The sequence below is a fragment of the Saccostrea echinata genome, unplaced genomic scaffold, assembly GCF_033153115.1.
Source record: "Saccostrea echinata isolate AGI-Se365-2 ecotype Australia unplaced genomic scaffold, CSIRO_AGI_Sech_v1 ptg000027l, whole genome shotgun sequence".
Lineage (NCBI taxonomy): Eukaryota > Metazoa > Mollusca > Bivalvia > Ostreida > Ostreidae > Saccostrea > Saccostrea echinata.
Window position 1 is genome coordinate 9,084,291 of NW_026889776.1, and position 18,714 is coordinate 9,103,004.

At 31.5% G+C, this 18,714-nt stretch overlaps 1 protein-coding gene across 1 annotated transcript; it reads left to right on the plus strand.

The window, feature by feature from the left end:
* On the plus strand, window positions 1–14,750 carry LOC133193356 (thiosulfate transporter TsuA-like). The gene is made up of 11 exons (XM_061329296.1): window positions 1–350; window positions 6,404–6,724; window positions 7,400–7,483; window positions 7,791–7,948; window positions 11,856–11,904; window positions 12,185–12,287; window positions 12,394–12,517; window positions 12,645–12,705; window positions 13,159–13,328; window positions 13,534–13,685; window positions 13,834–14,750. The coding sequence occupies exons 2-11, from the start codon at window positions 6,463–6,465 to the stop codon at window positions 13,979–13,981; spliced, it is 1,311 nt and encodes a 436-aa protein (XP_061185280.1). The 5' UTR covers window positions 1–350; window positions 6,404–6,462; the 3' UTR covers window positions 13,982–14,750.
* The last annotated feature ends 3,964 nt before the right edge of the window (window positions 14,751–18,714 follow it).

Below are 18,714 nucleotides of genomic sequence, written 5' to 3' on the forward strand. Positions count from 1 at the left end.
GGAATTCAAGAAGAACATGACAAGGCACAAAGCTTTGATAAAAAAAATATTCGGTTAAGCTCTCGTGAAATAGAAATAGATCACAAACGATATAGCACACATCGTAAATGAGGCATATAAATACCTAGTCATACAGAAAGAGAAAGTTTTTTTTCTATTAATTAGTGTGCATATTTCATTATTTGAGCTACTGAAGACCTTCATTGACTATTGTTACAAGTCACATGGCGGTGAAATAATGATTCTATGCAACATAAACTCCAATACACAGAAAACTATCGAACGTTGTTGAAGTGTGGGTGTATCGAGCGCATCAGCAGTAAAATTTGTGGACAATTAATTCCTTACATGTAAGTTTCAATTTAATTATTTTGCTGCAGTGTTATTTGCAAACTTTATTTTATTTTCCATTATATTATATTGTACTTTAAATGCATGTTATTTACCGTTATTCTTTTGATCACTGGTGACGTTCGTCGGTGAAATTCCTATATATTGCTTTTTAAATTTTCAATTATTAAATTTACAAACAATCTAAATTGTCCTATTTCTTATACGTTTAAGTTCCTGATCAGTTAATTAGCTTTTATTTTGTTTGTTTTTGTTTAGTTTGTTATTTTATTTATTTATTTATTTATTTTTGGTTTGTTTTAAAATTAAAAAAAATATATATATGTCATCATTTTAAAATCGAGTCAAAGACTTTCTGTGTTCCATTATTATCTCTGTTAAGGTCGAGATATAACTTTCTGCTGTCTCTCTAATCATTTTAAATTAATTAAATCCTATATTGTAGAATTGTAATCGTTTTTCAAGTTTTGCTTTTTGACCTACATATATATCAATTAACAAATTGAAAAATTAAGAAAATATAGCATGTACATGTGTAAGGAACTGATTGATTAAAAAAGTATTTTAACGCGAGGTGCTGCATATTTTTGCATAAAACAAAATGGTAAAATAAAGGTAATAATTAAAAATAAAAAACAGAATAAAATAAATGAAATAAAAATAACTTCAAGGGTTATTCAGGTAAGTAACAAAGAGCGGTCACCTATCCGTGGTGTCCAGTAGAGATATGACCAGATATGACCTAAAACTGTGATAATGACCTACAGGCCGTAGGACCACGTGAAAATAAAAAAAATTTTTTTTATCCTTTTGTAATAAAAAACACTCAAAAAATATTTTTTTTGTAAATTAATGGTACAATAAAAGATATGCCCGGGCTGTTTTTGTACCGTTTTTTAATGATCATGAAAACACCCTTACTTACATTCCTACCAATGTAACAAAGATTAATGGCCTTTCTTTCAATTTTCTATTTCCCAGACTTAGGTCTGCACGTTTACTCGACCACAGCCTGCAAAATATAACATGCTAACACGACATTTCAAATTTAACGTTGAAAATAATACTTGACAATAAAACTGTAAGACTTAAGACCTTCAGCATGTTTGGTTAGGAACATTTCAAGGAAATATACCACCCCCAAAGGCCTCCTCAATCAAAAACTAATCAATGCATTTCATTTTTGTTATTTCCCAGTACTTTACGTCGTTGTTTTTATTAAATCAATAGTCACTTTAATAAATTAATTTTAGTAAATCTTCTTAATATGTTATTTTGTTTTTGCATTTAAGTACTTGATGGATTGACAGACATTTCTCAATCATAGTGCTTATCTGTTGCCATCTTGCCATTTATTAGGGTAGGGAAATTAAAGATGGCAGTGTTTGATTAAACTTTTAGGATATCAATGCGCATAAAAGATTGCCAAAAGCTCTTCAGAACAAAAGTAAATGGATTTGCAGAACTTAGGTAATATTTGTTTTGCTGGCGTGCGCATGTGTATTGGCTATTTTCAATACCGGTATCAAAGCTAATCGTTTACGATTTAGCTAGTTGTATACAAATAAATCATGGATTTGATTAAAAAACTTTCTTTTTACAGGGTATAATTGCTTAATAATTGTTACTTGGGCGGTGCATGCAGAAGACTGCACGTTAGCCGCGACTTAAAATTCTAGTATTGTGTCGTATTGATTTGCTGGGTAGAGCGAGAACAAAGTAAAGCGAACATGGATTGAAATTTTGGAGTCATATTCTCAATGCCGCCAAAAAGGCCATCGCAAACGTGACCTCAGAACAGCAAGATATTATCTATATTAAATAATTCTTTAGATAGATTATATATATGTGAACAAACCATTCTCTAGAGGGAAATTGAATGAATTCTGGCATTGATAAATGAAATGTATCTATTTTGGATAGGTTTCCTATAGGATCGTTCTTAAACAATTTGAATGTAAGTATACCATAATTATAATCGATTTGGGGAGGGGTGGGGTGGGGGGGGTGGGGGTAAGTGTTTCGACATAGTAAAAAGGGTACTTAAGATGTTAGATATTTTAGTTTTCAGGAAAATTCAATATTCAGTTGTCCAGAGCATTCCAGGCAAAATAAAGCTCCACTATTCTCTGATAGAAAGATTTTATGATTTACAGCCTAGATATTGATCTGTCTATTGGATCCCTCTGCAGATTATAAAAGATTTTTTTCTTCCGAACTTTTTAATAACTACGATGAATTAACCAATAATGCCTCTTGCATTGTATAGATTCTGATCAATTTTCTTTTCCAATTTCTTTCTTTAAGTGGAGAAGGTGGATATAACAGGATTTTGTTTGAAATCTGCATTTAAAAATAAAAAAATATGAGTAAGCAATAATATATACCTTTGTTTCTGAAATGTCGGAATTATTTGGTATACACTAAATCTGATATTTCTTCTTTTACATCCGACCTGATTGTTATCATTTAGAAAAAAAAATATGACCTTGTATTATTTTGAAATTATTCTCAATTGTTTTGATAAAAAAACTTTAATCTTTTCCTTTCTCATCTCATTTCGTTACCTTGAGTGCACATTCATATTTATATAGTTCTATATATCAGAGTGAAGCATAAAGTGTTTTATATATAAAAGGAAAATTTAAATAAATACAGTACACATGGATACATGTGAACAAACTAAAAAGAAATTCTGTATATATATATATATATATATATATATATATATATATATATATATATATATATATATATATATATATATATATATATATATATATATATATATATATATATATATATGAACTGATGAAGATGAATGATCCTTTCTTTAATGAATATGGATTATTTTATATCTACATGTACCCTGTACTTCATTTTCAACAATTCTGTATGCCATGCAGAGAGAGAGAGAGAGAGAGAGAGAGAGAGAGAGAGAGAGATGCTGATTAGTAATTAGTGATATTGATATGCCCTCTGGGATAGGAATTTTCACAAAACATTGTCATAGTATAGGTATATCGAACATCAAATTGCTGTACTTCCCGAGGTAAAACACGATACCATGACTCCGCGTTTTAATTTTTTGTGTCATACGGTTTTAACGAAAGATCAATAGTTATTAGTTTAATAATTAATCAATTTAAACGTAAAAATGACAATTATTTATCTTGATTTACTGCTTGATATTTTTTTCAATTTCCTTATTTTTTTTCGATAAAATCAACAAAAGCATTGCGTGGAAAACTTTAAAAAAGATTAAAAATCGAAATCGCAGATAAATTTAAATAAATGTTGTGGGTAAAATACGGTAGTAAATTCAAATCGCATCCTGGCCACTTAGCTTATAAATTTGATTCTCAATACGAATAAACGAGGTTTTGCTCATCATCGGATACCCACGGGTGATCGCTTTTACTCTTCACAAGACGAGACTGTGGTTTCCAACGATGGGTTTCGTTTAGAAAACAGGCAATACATTAAATGATTTCAAGTTTGAAGTCGATATATGTGAGTTCAAAATAGATATTGCGCATTTAAAAAGTTTATTTTAATGTACAATAGTGTATTGCACACAAGGTTTATTAAAAAGAGATTTCGTAACAAACATTTAAAAATTGATAACTTATTCTGCCGATTCAAATTATTAATTATGCAATTTGTCACAGATGAAAATTTTTAAAGAAACAAAGCAAAAAGTAATAATGTACCAAAGAAGAAAAAAAGAGAAGAAAACTAACAAGTAATCAAAATTACAGAGAAAATTAGGCAAGATTAGAAAGAAGTACCGATTTGGAAATATTCAAAAATGTTACAATAACATACGTGTATACATGTTATGCCAGTGTTTATATAAATCGTTTTCTTGTTGCTATAAATGTATATACAGCTTCAAATATTGGAATATTGATATTAAGTCCATGATTAGGACTATCATTTAATAACAATTCATATTCAGAAAGATTGTCTTAGTTTATAATATTATGTATTGATTGAAAAGTACATCTCTTGGAATTGTACATTTTGGACATACAAAAAAGTGATAGGCATCTTCAACAGAGTCAGTACAATATTCACACATTGGAGTTTCTGATAAACATTGCCTCCTTATTCTTAATTTCAAAATGTATTATATTGTATTTTATCATTACATAATGCTGAAAATAAATTACATTCTAAATTTAAGCGGGCAAGAGTTGTTTCAAATGGGACTTGGGAATTTTTGGATTAATCAAGATTTTTATTAATCCAACACAGTGTATATCTTTATGCAATGAAAAACTATTGGAAATCTACTTTTATGATTGTAATTTTTGTTGTTGGAAATTTCAGCTAAATGTTTCTTGTATAAGCACTTTGTGTGTGACACCGCCCCCCCCCCCCCCCAATCCATGCCTATTTGACAAAACCTATTCATTCTAGGCTGAAGAAGCGCTATAGTATATTTCTAGACTAAGGATTTCTTCTCATTGCTTAAACATAGAAAAAGCTAGATATCAGAAAACAGAGAGAAGTATAATACCGGTAGACTATGTCAAATTTGTAATGATCAGTGTATCGAAGATGAATATAATTTTTTGTTTGAATGTCCTGTATATGGCTCTTTAAGAAAAAAATATAGTCCACCCATATGATTTCAGGTCTCCAAATACGTACAATCTTACTCAGCTGTCATAATGTTGGTGTTTTACTTGGGTCAGGGAAATTCATTCATCATGCAAAGAGATTAAGAAATAATGAATAATTGACTTTTTATATTTATTATTATAGTTATTTTTTCATGTAATTAATGGGGAATTAAAATATATACATGTATACTGTAAATGTTGGTGCTGGAGAGTCGGACAGATGCGCGCATCAATTGAATTGTTGAGTTCATCAAATTAATTTTTGCTCTCATCAATTGAATATTGATGAGCATACCAGTTTAATTAATGAGAGAAAGAATTGGTTTTATACAGACAATAATTGAATTGATGATACATGTTTCTTCAAATATTTAAAGATATCATCAATTATTTGACTTTGATTCACTGAAAATAAAATTAATGTAGAATTCTCTAAAAACACTTGCCCTTCTTTTTGGTCCTATTTCATTAAAGCTTGGTACACCCTTTGGAATACACCAATATCTATAATTCTATTTATCAGTTTTTGATTTCGATAAACACACCGTGGATTATAATATCCTTTATCTTTAGAAATTCAATGCACAAAACGCTGTTTTTGATTGCCTGTTGAAATTATACATGTATATTTTCCGTGAATATATTTAAAATTCTTTCTCTTATAGCTTTGGTCTGATTTAAATAAAATTTCGTATATACAAAATGTAAAATTTTATCAATCGACATCAAATTCTGGTGATCAATGTTGTCAAAGTAACCAAGAAAAGAATAATGTCTGATATTCTTTAAAATGGTAATCCTCCCAAAGTTTGGTTTGATTTCAACTAAAACTAATTACACAAGTAGATTAATTACTTCTTGATACATGATATATTCTGTATATCAGTTTCAAGTATTTAATAAATGATGTTTTGATGTCTACTAAAACGGAATCATCTATGAAACTGTTTTAGAAGTACATGTAAATGTCGTGCAGTTTTGCTTTGATTAATAAATGTTTGCAAAATATGGCAAAATACACAATTCTAAAAAAAAATTCAATGGACCCAAAAGTGCTTAAGTTATTAATAAGTACAAACCAGAAGAGCGACAATTTAGTATTTGATTGAAATTGCAAGGAACCGAGGACTCATTCTAGGTGAATTAATGTTTATTTAGAACTGTCACCTTTTATTGTAAAATGATTCCTAAAACCTGCTATTTGTCAATTTATCAACAATGTATATAAATATCAATCTTTGACAAGTTTAGAGCATACTGATTGACGTTAAAACTTATCATCAATATTGTACTTCTTAATTTCGGGGTGAATATGTCAATGTACAATTTTAACTCTATTATTCGCGAGAAATTACATTTTTTTTATCATACTAACGATGTATATATCCAACAAATATAATACTACTGTGACGTTTTTGTAGGTGCTGAATGTCATTACTTAGATATTGGTAGGAAAACTGGACTTCAATGAAATCGTAAAATGCCGTCAAAAGTGTCAGTATCTTCAGTATCCTATGACGAGCCGTCAACATGTACAGGAAATACGGACGTTTCGAACACTCCATCATGTCCAAGCTTTAAAGTTCAAGTTCCACCGGAAGCGGATCGAGAGAACATGCAAATTTCGGATGGACGGACACCAAACAAATCAGCATGCTCCAAATGCGGAATCCTGATGCTTAAGATAGCGACTGGCCTGTTAAGTGGTGTCCTGTTAGGAATAGCCCTGGAGAAATCCCGAGGTAATGGTGCAGTCGATTTATATTAATTTTATTTGAATTTAATTGAATGGCTGATAATATTCTTTTTCCTGGCGGAGTTTTGCTAAGCTTTAACAATACAATTATGACCACTGGCACAGGTAACTCGGATTAAAAAAAAAACTCATCAGGTAAATTGAATTGTACTCAGAAATTATTATCGATAAATTTAAAATCTGATCGAACGATCGTACTCAGAAAATTGTTACTGATGGATTTAAAAACTGATCGAACGATCAGGTAAATTAAGTTGTACTCAGAAGAGTGTTTGATAGATTGCTCACGCTCCACTCCGTCATTTTTACGTCAACATAGGAGTCGTCATTAATGAAAAATATCTTTATTACAAATTGTGTCATTAACAGTAGATTCCCCTTTCTTATAATTTACATATAACGGGGGATCACTTTAACGGCTGATTGGGACTCTTTAGTGTGAATTGTTCAGAGCTTCCTTAACGAAATCACATTTTGAAGAAAGAAAACTAAACAAAATCAAACACACCAAAATTTCTCACTTAAAAACAAAAACAAATATTCCTCCTTAAATATTATTTTGCTTATAGGGAATCTAAAGATAATTCATTTTGTTGGTAAATATGCTATTTAAATGAGAGAATTGAGTTATAAAAATTATAAGAAATTAATTATTTTGCAGTATTTGATCCTAAGAGTGTCCGGAATCAGATGGTGTTTGAAAGTTTCACCATGCTGAAGATGTTCTTGTCTGCGGTGGCTGCAGGTACTGTATTGTCCTTATGTTTAATTTGCTTTAAGTCTTGGAAGATGTATACAAGCTTGCTAAATTAAAAAAATATCACCGAAAAAATTAACAAGATTCCTCATCAAGTAGACAAGGGGAGGGTGGGAGGGGAATTTAAGAGGCCTGAATGTCTAGGATATATAGCTTACCTTCGAAATGATATCACGAATAACTGTTTTACCAGTGTATTGTACTGATCAAAGACTACATGTATTATAGAAGAGTTATACTTATAACATGAATCTATTTTAAATACAGCAGGTAATTTACATTTTTTTTTATTCAGGTCAAATAGTTTTGTCCATAATATCAGTAATCCCTAAGACGAAGCAGTACTTTGAGAGGGCGTCTGAACAGTTTGTTGCCTGCTTTGTCCAGAAGGGGATTCTTTCTACAGTACTGGGTTCGTTTATTTTCGGAGTTGGCATGTCCCTGTGTGGTGCTGTAAGTATCATACCATTATAATTGTTCTATATATAGATCATGCACTAAAGCAACATCAATATTCCATGAACTCGATATTTCCTATCAAAAAGTTGTCACGATATGATATATAACAGTACATGTCATCGATACCTAGATTTCGATACAATATGTATCGAAATAAGGTGTATGTTACTACACAATACGTATTTAGATGTGAAGGTTACAATACGTATCTTGATATATATACAAATGTAGCGTACAACGTACAATTAAGTTATGTACACATAGCTCAGGACAGGCTACAGTGTATGTAACCAGCTATGTTGTAATATAGTTACTGACTGAAAATGAGGGCGACAAATTATTTCTGGGACCTGATGGAAGATTATTGCCAAAATTGGAGGACTGACTGAGGGAAACATGTTTGGTTTATGGACAAATTATCAGTTTTTAGAAGGAGCTTAGTCAAGCGGTCCAAGAATTCCAGCTTCTGCTTTATAATTTTTTTTGTTAAATATTTTTACTGTGAAATATTTTCAAATATATAACGATTGAAAATAATTCAGACACTCTTTTTAACATAAAAATGGTTCGGGGTGTTTTGGTTGTGAAAAATATAAAGAAATTATTTAAGGTCCATTTTATCTGAAGTAAAAATTCTAGTGAACCTGTGAAACTTGTCAAATATAGCTTATATTACTTTTCGGAAACATTATTTTTGGTTTTGATTGAATAAATATTGATAATAAAAAGACAATTTAGTCACAGTCCTTTTGTCTTCGTCAACCGAGCTATGCCAAGTATATTCTTCATACGTCAATCAAAAGGGTACATTTGTTAACAGGTGTACTGGGCTTTACGTTTTACAGTCCGTTTTCAAATGATTATACATAGTTTGTCTTTTGCAAAAGGGAAGAAGAATCTATTTATTTCTTCAGAAGAATCAGTTCTTCAAGATTTACCATTGTAGTAGAAATAAAACTGGAATCAAGTTTTATTCATATTTTCCGGTAAAATCTCCAAATTCTGGGAGTAAATGATCAATATTTTTTCGCGCGATAGAAAGACTACAAATATGTATTGTTATTTGCAGGCTTAAAACTATATAAATATAAAAAAGGAATATTGAGTCGATCGAGGTCAATAACAATATTATTTAAATGTCACACATATCGATTTTACATAAACGTAATTATGGAACAGAGCCATTTTCTGTATTCAGACTGACTTTTAAAATAATTGGCCGACAACAGGCTGACACACCATTACATATGTCAAAGATATCCTTTATTTTAGAACCTTCAAATGTGTTTGTGTAATCTATGTAAACTGCAAACTTCTTGTTGTTCTTCATGTATAACTACTGCCTCTCGTGTGTTGAGAGTAAACAAGTAGACCCAGTGAGTTGTTTCTTTCGTTGTATTTGTTTTGGGTCCGGTTTACACGGGAAAGATCTCTGAGAAAAAAAGAGCAAAGTTCAAATATGTTAGAAATTTCATTTTTAAGAACAACAAGCAAATTCAAAGAATTGTGGTCCCCCGTGTCTCGGTAATTGGGATACAATTATACATGTGAAAAAAAAAATATGAAAGCCCTTTCTCTTCTGGAGTAAAAGTTATTGCCAAGGTTAAAATTTTTGATAAGTAGGTTAAATTTCTAGGACAAGGTCATAAAATCAAACATGATATATGTTTCTGAAAGGAGCTGTCATAGTTAATGTGCATGTAAAATATGAAAGCCCTATTTTCTCTCATTCAAAAGGTATTACCGATGTAAAAAAAATGAAAAAGACTGTAGGTTAAACTTTAAGGCAAGGCCACGAGGTCAAAAACAGAAGTACATTTAGAAAGGTCTTGAAACAGGTAATAGACATGACAAATATAAATGCCCTTTCTTCTCTCATTCAGAAGTTATTGAAATGTTAAATTTTTGAAAATTAGGTAAAACTTCAAGGTCAAGGTTATGAGGGTGAAAATCATAGTGCATTTGGAAACGTCTTGTGGCAGGTAATGTCAAATATGTCAAATACGAAGACCCTTCGTTAGCTCCTCTTAAGGTTAGCAGCAATGATAAAGTTTTGAAAAGTTGGTCAAACTTCAAGATTATGGTGTCAAGTATCATAGCACATTCGGACACTTCTTGCTACAGGTCATGCACTTGTCAAATATGAACACCTATTTCTTCTCATTCAAAAGTTATTCCCGATGTTAAAAATATTGAACATTAAGTAAAATTTTAAGTTCAAAGTCAAGAATTTAAAAATCATAGCCTGTTGGAAACGTTAGCATCACAGGTTATGCACGTCATATATGAATGCCCTATTCTTCTCTCGCTCAAAAGTTATAAACAATGTTAAACGTTTAGAAAAGTAGGTCAAACTTTAAGGTCAAGGTCAAAAATCGTATCATATTTGGAAAGGTCTTGTCACAGGTAATGCACATGTGAAATAATGAAGCCCTATCTCTTCTTATTCAAAAGTCATGTTCAAGGTAAAAGTAATGAAAATTTTTTTGAAAAGTAGGTCAAACTTCAAAGTCAAGGTCAAGGGTCAAAAATCATAGTATATTTGGAGAGGTTCTCATTCAAGGTTAAACTTTTTGTGACAGACAAACTGACAGACGGACAGACTGAGAAATGAATGATGGAAGTTTAATGTCGCCTCGCTTTCGCGAAAGCGGGAGACACTAAAAAAATTACTTGTAATAATGAAATCATCGTATTATAACTGTGTTTACCTGAATATGAAATAGTAATAGTAATATACTTAGAAAGTTACACCAATAATTCTATTATTAATCGTTTTGCTCAGGCAACATTCAAATTTATTGATAAAATAATTCTCCTTAATCAGCAGAGCATAAAATAAAATTAATTTCTCGTATGTAAACCAAGGACCGTGTTAGAGCTCTGTTGTTCCCTTAGTTCATCACATGTAAAAGGTGAGACACCTGAAATATGAAATCCTACCCGCACTCATGATTCAAACTAAATGCTTTATACAAATTTTATACTCATTTTTGAAAAAATCCTTTTTTCAAGAAATTTTTTAAAACACTCTTTTACATTTCTTGATAGGAGCCTGGCCCTATAATTGTGCAACTGGAAACTAAATTCTTATCCAATAATTTAAAGAAGCAGGTTTGTTTGAAAATTGGTTCACTGGTTCTGGAGGACTTGTCGACTTGAATCAGTTATATGTTCTATGATCTCTTTAAATATTTTCAAGGAAAATTGCAAATTTTTACATCTTCAAATTTGACAACTTATAGCCATGACAAATATATAGAAAGTAAGGAAGACGATTCTTTCTTAAAGTCCTAGGTTTCGTTGTTGGCCACTGACCTCCACTTTATAATTCTAACCAGCATTCCGACCTTGAGCCCAAAAAAGACTCCTAACCTACAAAGTTTGACCCCATTCATCAAATATCGGTGCATTATGTAAATCTCGCACATTCTTCTAGTCACTTGAATGACGCTGCTCGAAAGAGAGAAGCATTAAAAACAACTTTTTTTTATGAAATTAAATTCATTATTTATGTTAAGAGGTATTTAAATTCTCTTTGATAAAGAACTTAAAAGAGTTTTTTCATGTAATTAACAATGCAGGTAGGTTATAGGTTTTATTTATCATCTCGCTCTGAATGACTCGAGTGAAAATCCAACTCTCGTGAACTTGCAAAAACTTTGCATCATCAACCAGGTATTATTCAGAATGTGATTAGATACCTGGCGACAAAGTAATTACAGGTGTCTCCAACCCTCAGGAATCAATTACGTGGTTCATTCAAATTGTGCAGATGTACGACACTCTAGTCAGAGATCTTTCACTCTTTTGTCGTTGTTGTAACAATAAATTCTAGTCAGATTAATTATTCATGATGACCTAAAGGTCACCAATCTTTATAATTTTTGTTGTGTTGTAGTGTCCTGCCATGGTCTTTGCGCAGATAGGCAGTGTTGTACCAAACGCAGGTGCGTCAAAACGTTTTTTTTAAATTCTGTAATATAATACAGAAAGAATTCATAAAGAATTGAAATCTGAACAAGTTGAAGAGGAAAAGCTTAAAAGGCTTTTATGATCTTAAAAAGTTATGATTAGTCACAATTATATAGAATCAAGATTAAATAACAAATGTAAAAAAAGCGGATTTATTTTAAGGAGGAGGGAGATTAAGGCTTTATTATGCCTCATCATATGTTTCACATTATGTTTATGTATGTACCATTATATCAAAAATTATTCTGTTTACAGTATTCTCTCTTATCGGCGGATTATTCGGCGCTCTGACGTACGGACTTATTGCTCCATACATAGAAAAAACAACCAAGCCAAAGAAACCCCTTGCAGTACACCAGTATGTAGAACAATATTTTCAAAGAGAACCGGAAAAAGCTACATATGTGACTTATTATTCATTAGAGAGTTTTACAAAATAAAACAAAGATTCAAACTTGTTGTAGAGTTTATAAAAAATTCAATCTGCCATACGTAGTGCTAGCTCTTCCAATGGCAGTTTTTCTGGCTGGAGGAGTTGCCGTTCTTGAGTGGCTGTGGCCAATGAGTAAAGACCTAGATAATTTAAACGTGAGTAATGAAACAAAAATTAAATACCAACTATCAGAGCTCCTTTTGTTGAAAATCGTTATCATGATTAGCAATTAATTATGCTTGGTCAAAAAATTAATATTCATTTATTTTTCCCTTTTTCTAGATTGAAATTAGTTCAGACAAAAATTTCATGCAGCAGATTGCCTGGCCGCCATATGCTGCAGGTAAGTTTCTAACAAGAAAGTTTACTGGGTCAAGGAAGTAAAGGGTAGAGGCTTCTCGTTTTGTTTTTATTAGTGTTCCATGAAATAAATAATCTTTTCTGTGAAGAAAATAGAGAAAAATGCCAAATAACCTTCAGTAGTCAGTGGAGAGATCATTGTAAAATAATATCTGATTTATTTAGTAAAATAATGGGCAAGACAGGAGATAGAAAGAATTTCAACAGATGAAATAAAAAACAGTAAAATACACGCGCCGAATACCACATAGGATGCATTCTTCATTGATGTCAAATATTTTCCTTGTATAAAATTCTAAAATGAGGTCACAGCAACCTACTTTTGGGTCTTGAAATACTTTCGTGCAAGATGAACGAATAGTAACTATCTGAGATACTGTCGTGTGCCTTTAAGTTCATCAAAATGAAATAATGTCTGAATTGAATATTTGTACAGGTGTCCTGGTTGGACTGTGTCAGATTCCGGTGGTTCTAGTTCTTTGTGACACGCTGGGCGGATCCTCTTGTTATGCTACTATAGTATCCCAGTGGGTGATCACGGAGAGACTACAGAAACTGTTTCCTTACCTGGCCAGGTGTAGGGGCGGTATGGGCAATTGGTGGCAGGTAAGACACCTGTTTTAAAACTAATATTTAGCAGGCGCTCTGTATGTAATCAGCACCAGGCGAACTATTTCAGATGTAGAGGACTTGGGTATTTAAATACATGCATATAATTCTGTACCTCTCTATTTAATATGATATTCATTACAACATCTCCTAATGAACACAAAAACTTGTTTTGCGTTACTTTATTTTACTCTCTTGTTAGGTGTTCCTAGTAATCGGAGTAACAGGTGGCGCTGTTTTGTCTGCGGGACTGTCATCGTCAATCGGAAGTATTGAGGGCGTAAGCGTTCCTGATGCTGTAATTGGTGGGGTTCTCATGCTGTGGGGATCACGATTTGCTTCCGGGTGCACAAGGTATTATAACAACTATAAATTAAAATCATCTGTGAACTTTCGTATAATGGAGGAACATATTTAATAATGTCTGGAAATTAATATTGAAAAGAAGATTTTAGTTAAAAAGAAATCTGTTCAGTTTTTGACGTGATTTTCTCCGTTTCAGCGGTCACGGGATATCAGGAATGGGCCTTTTCGCCTGGTTGTCACTTTTAGCAGTGCCTTCCATATTTGCCGGGGGAATTTCAACTGCTTTTCTGATGAAGTTGACGGGCGTTAAAGATAACTTTGTTACTTACACCGGTGCAGTGTGATTTCCTAGATAGGATTATTTTATTATGTATTTTCGTTACGAACCCTACACAATGATTGATTTGGTTTGATGACATTTGTATTTTCTTTGATTTATCTGTCAACCACACCGTGATTCTAGCACACCCTGGTCTGTCATCTAAATAAAAACCATCATAGCAATACATCATTACTATCAGTAATTTTCTTATACACGTACAAACATGTATTAGTATTAAAATGGTGCCATATTCTATGTAAAAAGGGAGTTAAATCCAATTTATATTGTTGGAAAATCGTTAAGTAGTTTGATATTTTATGATGTTAAGATATAACTTATGGTGTAACAACTGTTTGTCAAGGGAGGTAACGACCCTCCGGTATAATGGAAATAACTCTTTGTTAAACAATATGTTTCCTTAAGAACTTTTTAATCAACTGTCAGGAATCTAAAATTTTGCCCAGTACAATAAACGTATTACTTAATTTGTTTAAAATTCATTAACTTCTCTAGCTTTTCGTAGAAAATTGTGACAAGCACAGAAATTTAAATTCCTTTAAACTCAGCAAAGAGTTGTCTCCCTCAGATAAATGTATATCAATACATAATAAATATAGAAAAATGTTCAAAATACTCACTCGTCTATACATGTACAATATCATATGTCATTTATAAACACGTATTTCAATTGATGTGCATAGCACTGAACATGTATCCCTTGTTTACAATTGTTGATTTTTATATAATCACTATATATGTATTTGGAAGAATATTTTTGTTTCATAAATTATGTTGTTATACCTTAAAAATGGATTCCTTTATAAATCTTTGTTATATGAGAATTCAGTTCTTCCTTGATTTGTGTATTTACGGTCCATAATAAGTCTTATCTTTTTGAAGGATTGATCTGAATTAAAAAAAAAAAAACATCAACAAGAAATTAGTTAAATCATTATAATAATGTTGCCTCCATAATCAGCCGAATTCCAAGAAGACACTGTATATCAGCTTATACACTCGGCTTCATCATTCTTATTTGAAATGAGAGAGACAGGGCAGACATCCGACTTCAAAAAAGAAAATAGTAGTCTTTATTTTCATTTATTTATTTTGGTAACTAATGTCGTAACCCTTACCCTTCGTTTTCAATTCAGAAAAAAAAAAACTTTGACGACGTACCAAAGACCATTTCAATGTAGGGGCATTAAAAAGATTTGAAATTCTAGAGTGAAAGCTGACAATAAACTGATTAAGTTTCTCTGTATCAGTGTAAACTGAATGATTAAAACTATTATTTAAACTTTGTAAGGTAAAATACTTATTGTGTTCTTTAAGTTCAAGTTCTTTTAAACATTCATCTTTAGTACAGGACTTTCATAAATTAGGAGATAATTACTATATACATATAACTGTTAAATGTGTCATATCATTGCCCCGGGACATTATTATCATCGGACGGAAAATACAGTTACAATTTTTGAAGATAAAATCTTTATAATATCATTCAGAGAATCAGCGGGAACATACAGGTATCCGATGTAAAAACAGGTGTTTAATGTGCATTTAGATGTGCATAAGGACATGTTTCTCTGTGTCTATCACGCCATTAATCAACTCTGGACAATTATTGAATCTCAGCTCATAGCATTGACGATCAAAAGAAAAAAAGAGAAAGAAATGTAGATTCGAAATCTTAATGTTAATTTCTATTGTTTTGAAAATATCGGAACACGGGTATATGCCTTAATGTTGATCAAGGTATGTATAATGGGAGTAGGGCACACTATAAATACTTATTTATTTATTTTTTGTAAATATTTGTATTTAACCATGAGGGTGGACAGTAAATTTAATTGTTTGTTTGGTCTACCCTCTATACATTGGATTAATAATGTTAAAAATGGTCATACTAACAGTAAAAAGGTGAGGCTATTCATACATATATATTTATATATATTTATACTTCTATATACAGACGTTGACATAAATATTTTTGAACGAATTATTTGTGTTATTTGATAATGAAGATGGATTATAATGATATATTTTACATGCAAAAATCTTGCAGTGTGGTTTCTGTTAAAGATTATAAAAATCCTTATTTTGAAGAGAGAGAGAGAGAGAGAGAGAATTTATACAACTAATTTACTGTACCACCTTATACAAATATTTAATCATCTCTACTTATGCAAAGTTCCAAGTCTTATTTTGTATTTAAATTTTTTAAAAAGAGCAGAACTTATCACTATATCACTAGAATTGTGAATGAAATAATTATCATTATGTAGTACATTTACAGGTATAAATACTAAGTAGTACAATCACGTGAAGAGGCATAATGATAATCATATAATACAATTCAGCCATGTTCAGAAAACGTTGTATTTTTGTATTATTACTTTTACAGGTAATTCTTTTCTCCAAGAACTCTGTAAACTTCCTGTTGTGGAGCGGGGAAGGACATGAAGTGCTCCGGAAACTTCAGCTGATCCAGATTTTGGAGAGAGGAGCAGTATGTGCCGAGAAAAACCGGGAAGTGACGTCATGTATCACCGATATTTATCATCGGACAGTGTATTCATACGCCGAGGACAAATCTGTATTCCGCAATGAAAATATAGAAATTCACAAAGCAAGCAAAATGACTGCGTATGTATGGCAATTTTATAGAAAATGTATCGGATTTAGGAGAACAGACTACAAATTCCTGATTTTAGACTTAACGTATTGCAAAGAAGACTTAGGGGAGACAATTCTTGGCGAGGATGCCATTATCCGGATGAACCTCGCCCGCCATTTTGGATACCTTCATTTGCTTAGTACTTTTGTGCATGAATTGGCTCATTTTCTAGAGAACAAATTCCTGGAGGAGGATCATGGAAATACGTTTTATTGTCTAGGAATGACTTTACTTAACATTCTACAGTGTTCAAATATCGACCTGACAGAGTTTGGTATTTCACGAACAGACATCAAAAATCTGGAAATATCTATCATGTAAAGTTAAATGTCCAATATGTATATAGAATAAAATATAAATAAAACACCAATTTTGTGTTATGCATTTTCCACGTCATTTTTTTTTGTACAAGTTTGAACTGACGATGATTTGTTTATAGGAAGAAGACGGACGCAGTGTTTTAATGAATATGTGTTCTAGTTATTTTTGAAATCCCTAAATTATTTGCAAAATCTCTGAATTTTTTTTTCTATCAAAAGCCCTGTCATCATTGTCCTCTTCCATCTTTTCATGGGCAGTATTAAATCAATTTTTATTCACCGTACATCTCAATTCAGTTTTTTCATACATACTTTTTCTGTTAAATACCCATAATGTGATCCGCGGTCGGTAACGTGTGACTTGACTCCTGAATCACTTTTTGGTCCGTCCCACTTTTACAAAAGTAATTAATTGTGGAAAAATGAGACAGATCAAAAGTGAGCTCATCTATGATAAGTTTTATCATAAGTTTTACGGCCACGGAGCCTGACTGTGAGCGCTATGATTTCCAGAGATCCATTTCAGTTACTCGAGTTATTGCTCTTTTTATCGAATGCCAAGAGACTAGAATCTACATATTTTACACTTAACGATATCCGCTTCTCAGGCAGGAAGGCTATCTCTTAAATTTAGTGAATTTAATTAAAAAGTCTCAAAATAAAGCTTTAAATTAAAATCGTTTCGTGCAACAATGTTCATTTCATGCATGTCAATATGATTCAAGGTTCTTTAAAGTCTAAGAAACTGTACTGTTAAAAGTTGACATTTGTACCCCATAAAAGTACAAAAATAAATACATTTTTAGAGAAATCAAATATTTCCTTTAATCTAGATAACAATGCTTATTAGCATGATATGATATGAAATGATATTATATCATATAATATGACATCAGAATGTAAATCATATACGGTACCAATTTTGATGCACCAGATGCGCATTTCGACAAATTATGTCTCTTCGGTGATGCTCAAGCCGAAAGGTTGGGAATCCAAAATATTTAAATAAAAAGAATTGGAAGTGCTGAAAAAAAGTCCCAAAGACTGGAGCCAAATAAATCAAAGGATAAGCGCTATGCATGAGGGAGATAATCCTTAATTTTGAAATAAATTTCTAAATATTACCACAGCGATTAAATATATATCCGTACGTGAACTGTGATGTCTTCAAATGATGGACAAGGTTTTTACACTATGTGTTATATAACCATAGAAGAAAATAGAAGAAGTTAAATACCGTATAAGTATAAAACACATGCAATTTTTTTTCTGAATGTCTGGATATCAAACATTTTTTATTCTATAATAAATTTGTTGATCAATTTGCAATTAGAAAATTATTAGCTTTCATTAAAATATATTTAAGGTTTGATAATTTTCCCTATCTAATATGATAAACTATAATGATGAAGTTTGAAGAAATCCAATGGGTAAATACATGTACACATTAATTTGTGAATTCAGAAACGTTTTTGTGAGCATTTTCAATTACTCAACAACTGATTTTCAGAACCTGAGGATCGGACTACCTTAACATGGTCCTAAGTGTTTGTTTCAATAATGCTATTAGACAAAACTTGTACACTCGTTATTAGAAGAATGAACATGTATTTTAAAAAGTGTAATCGTTGAATTTAAATGGTACATCTACTTGCATCTTCTAGCAAACATAGAACTGGTCAATTTAAATCTGTGCACTAGTATGACAAATGTGTCCTAATTGATTAGAACACGCTAGAATACTATAAAATTTAA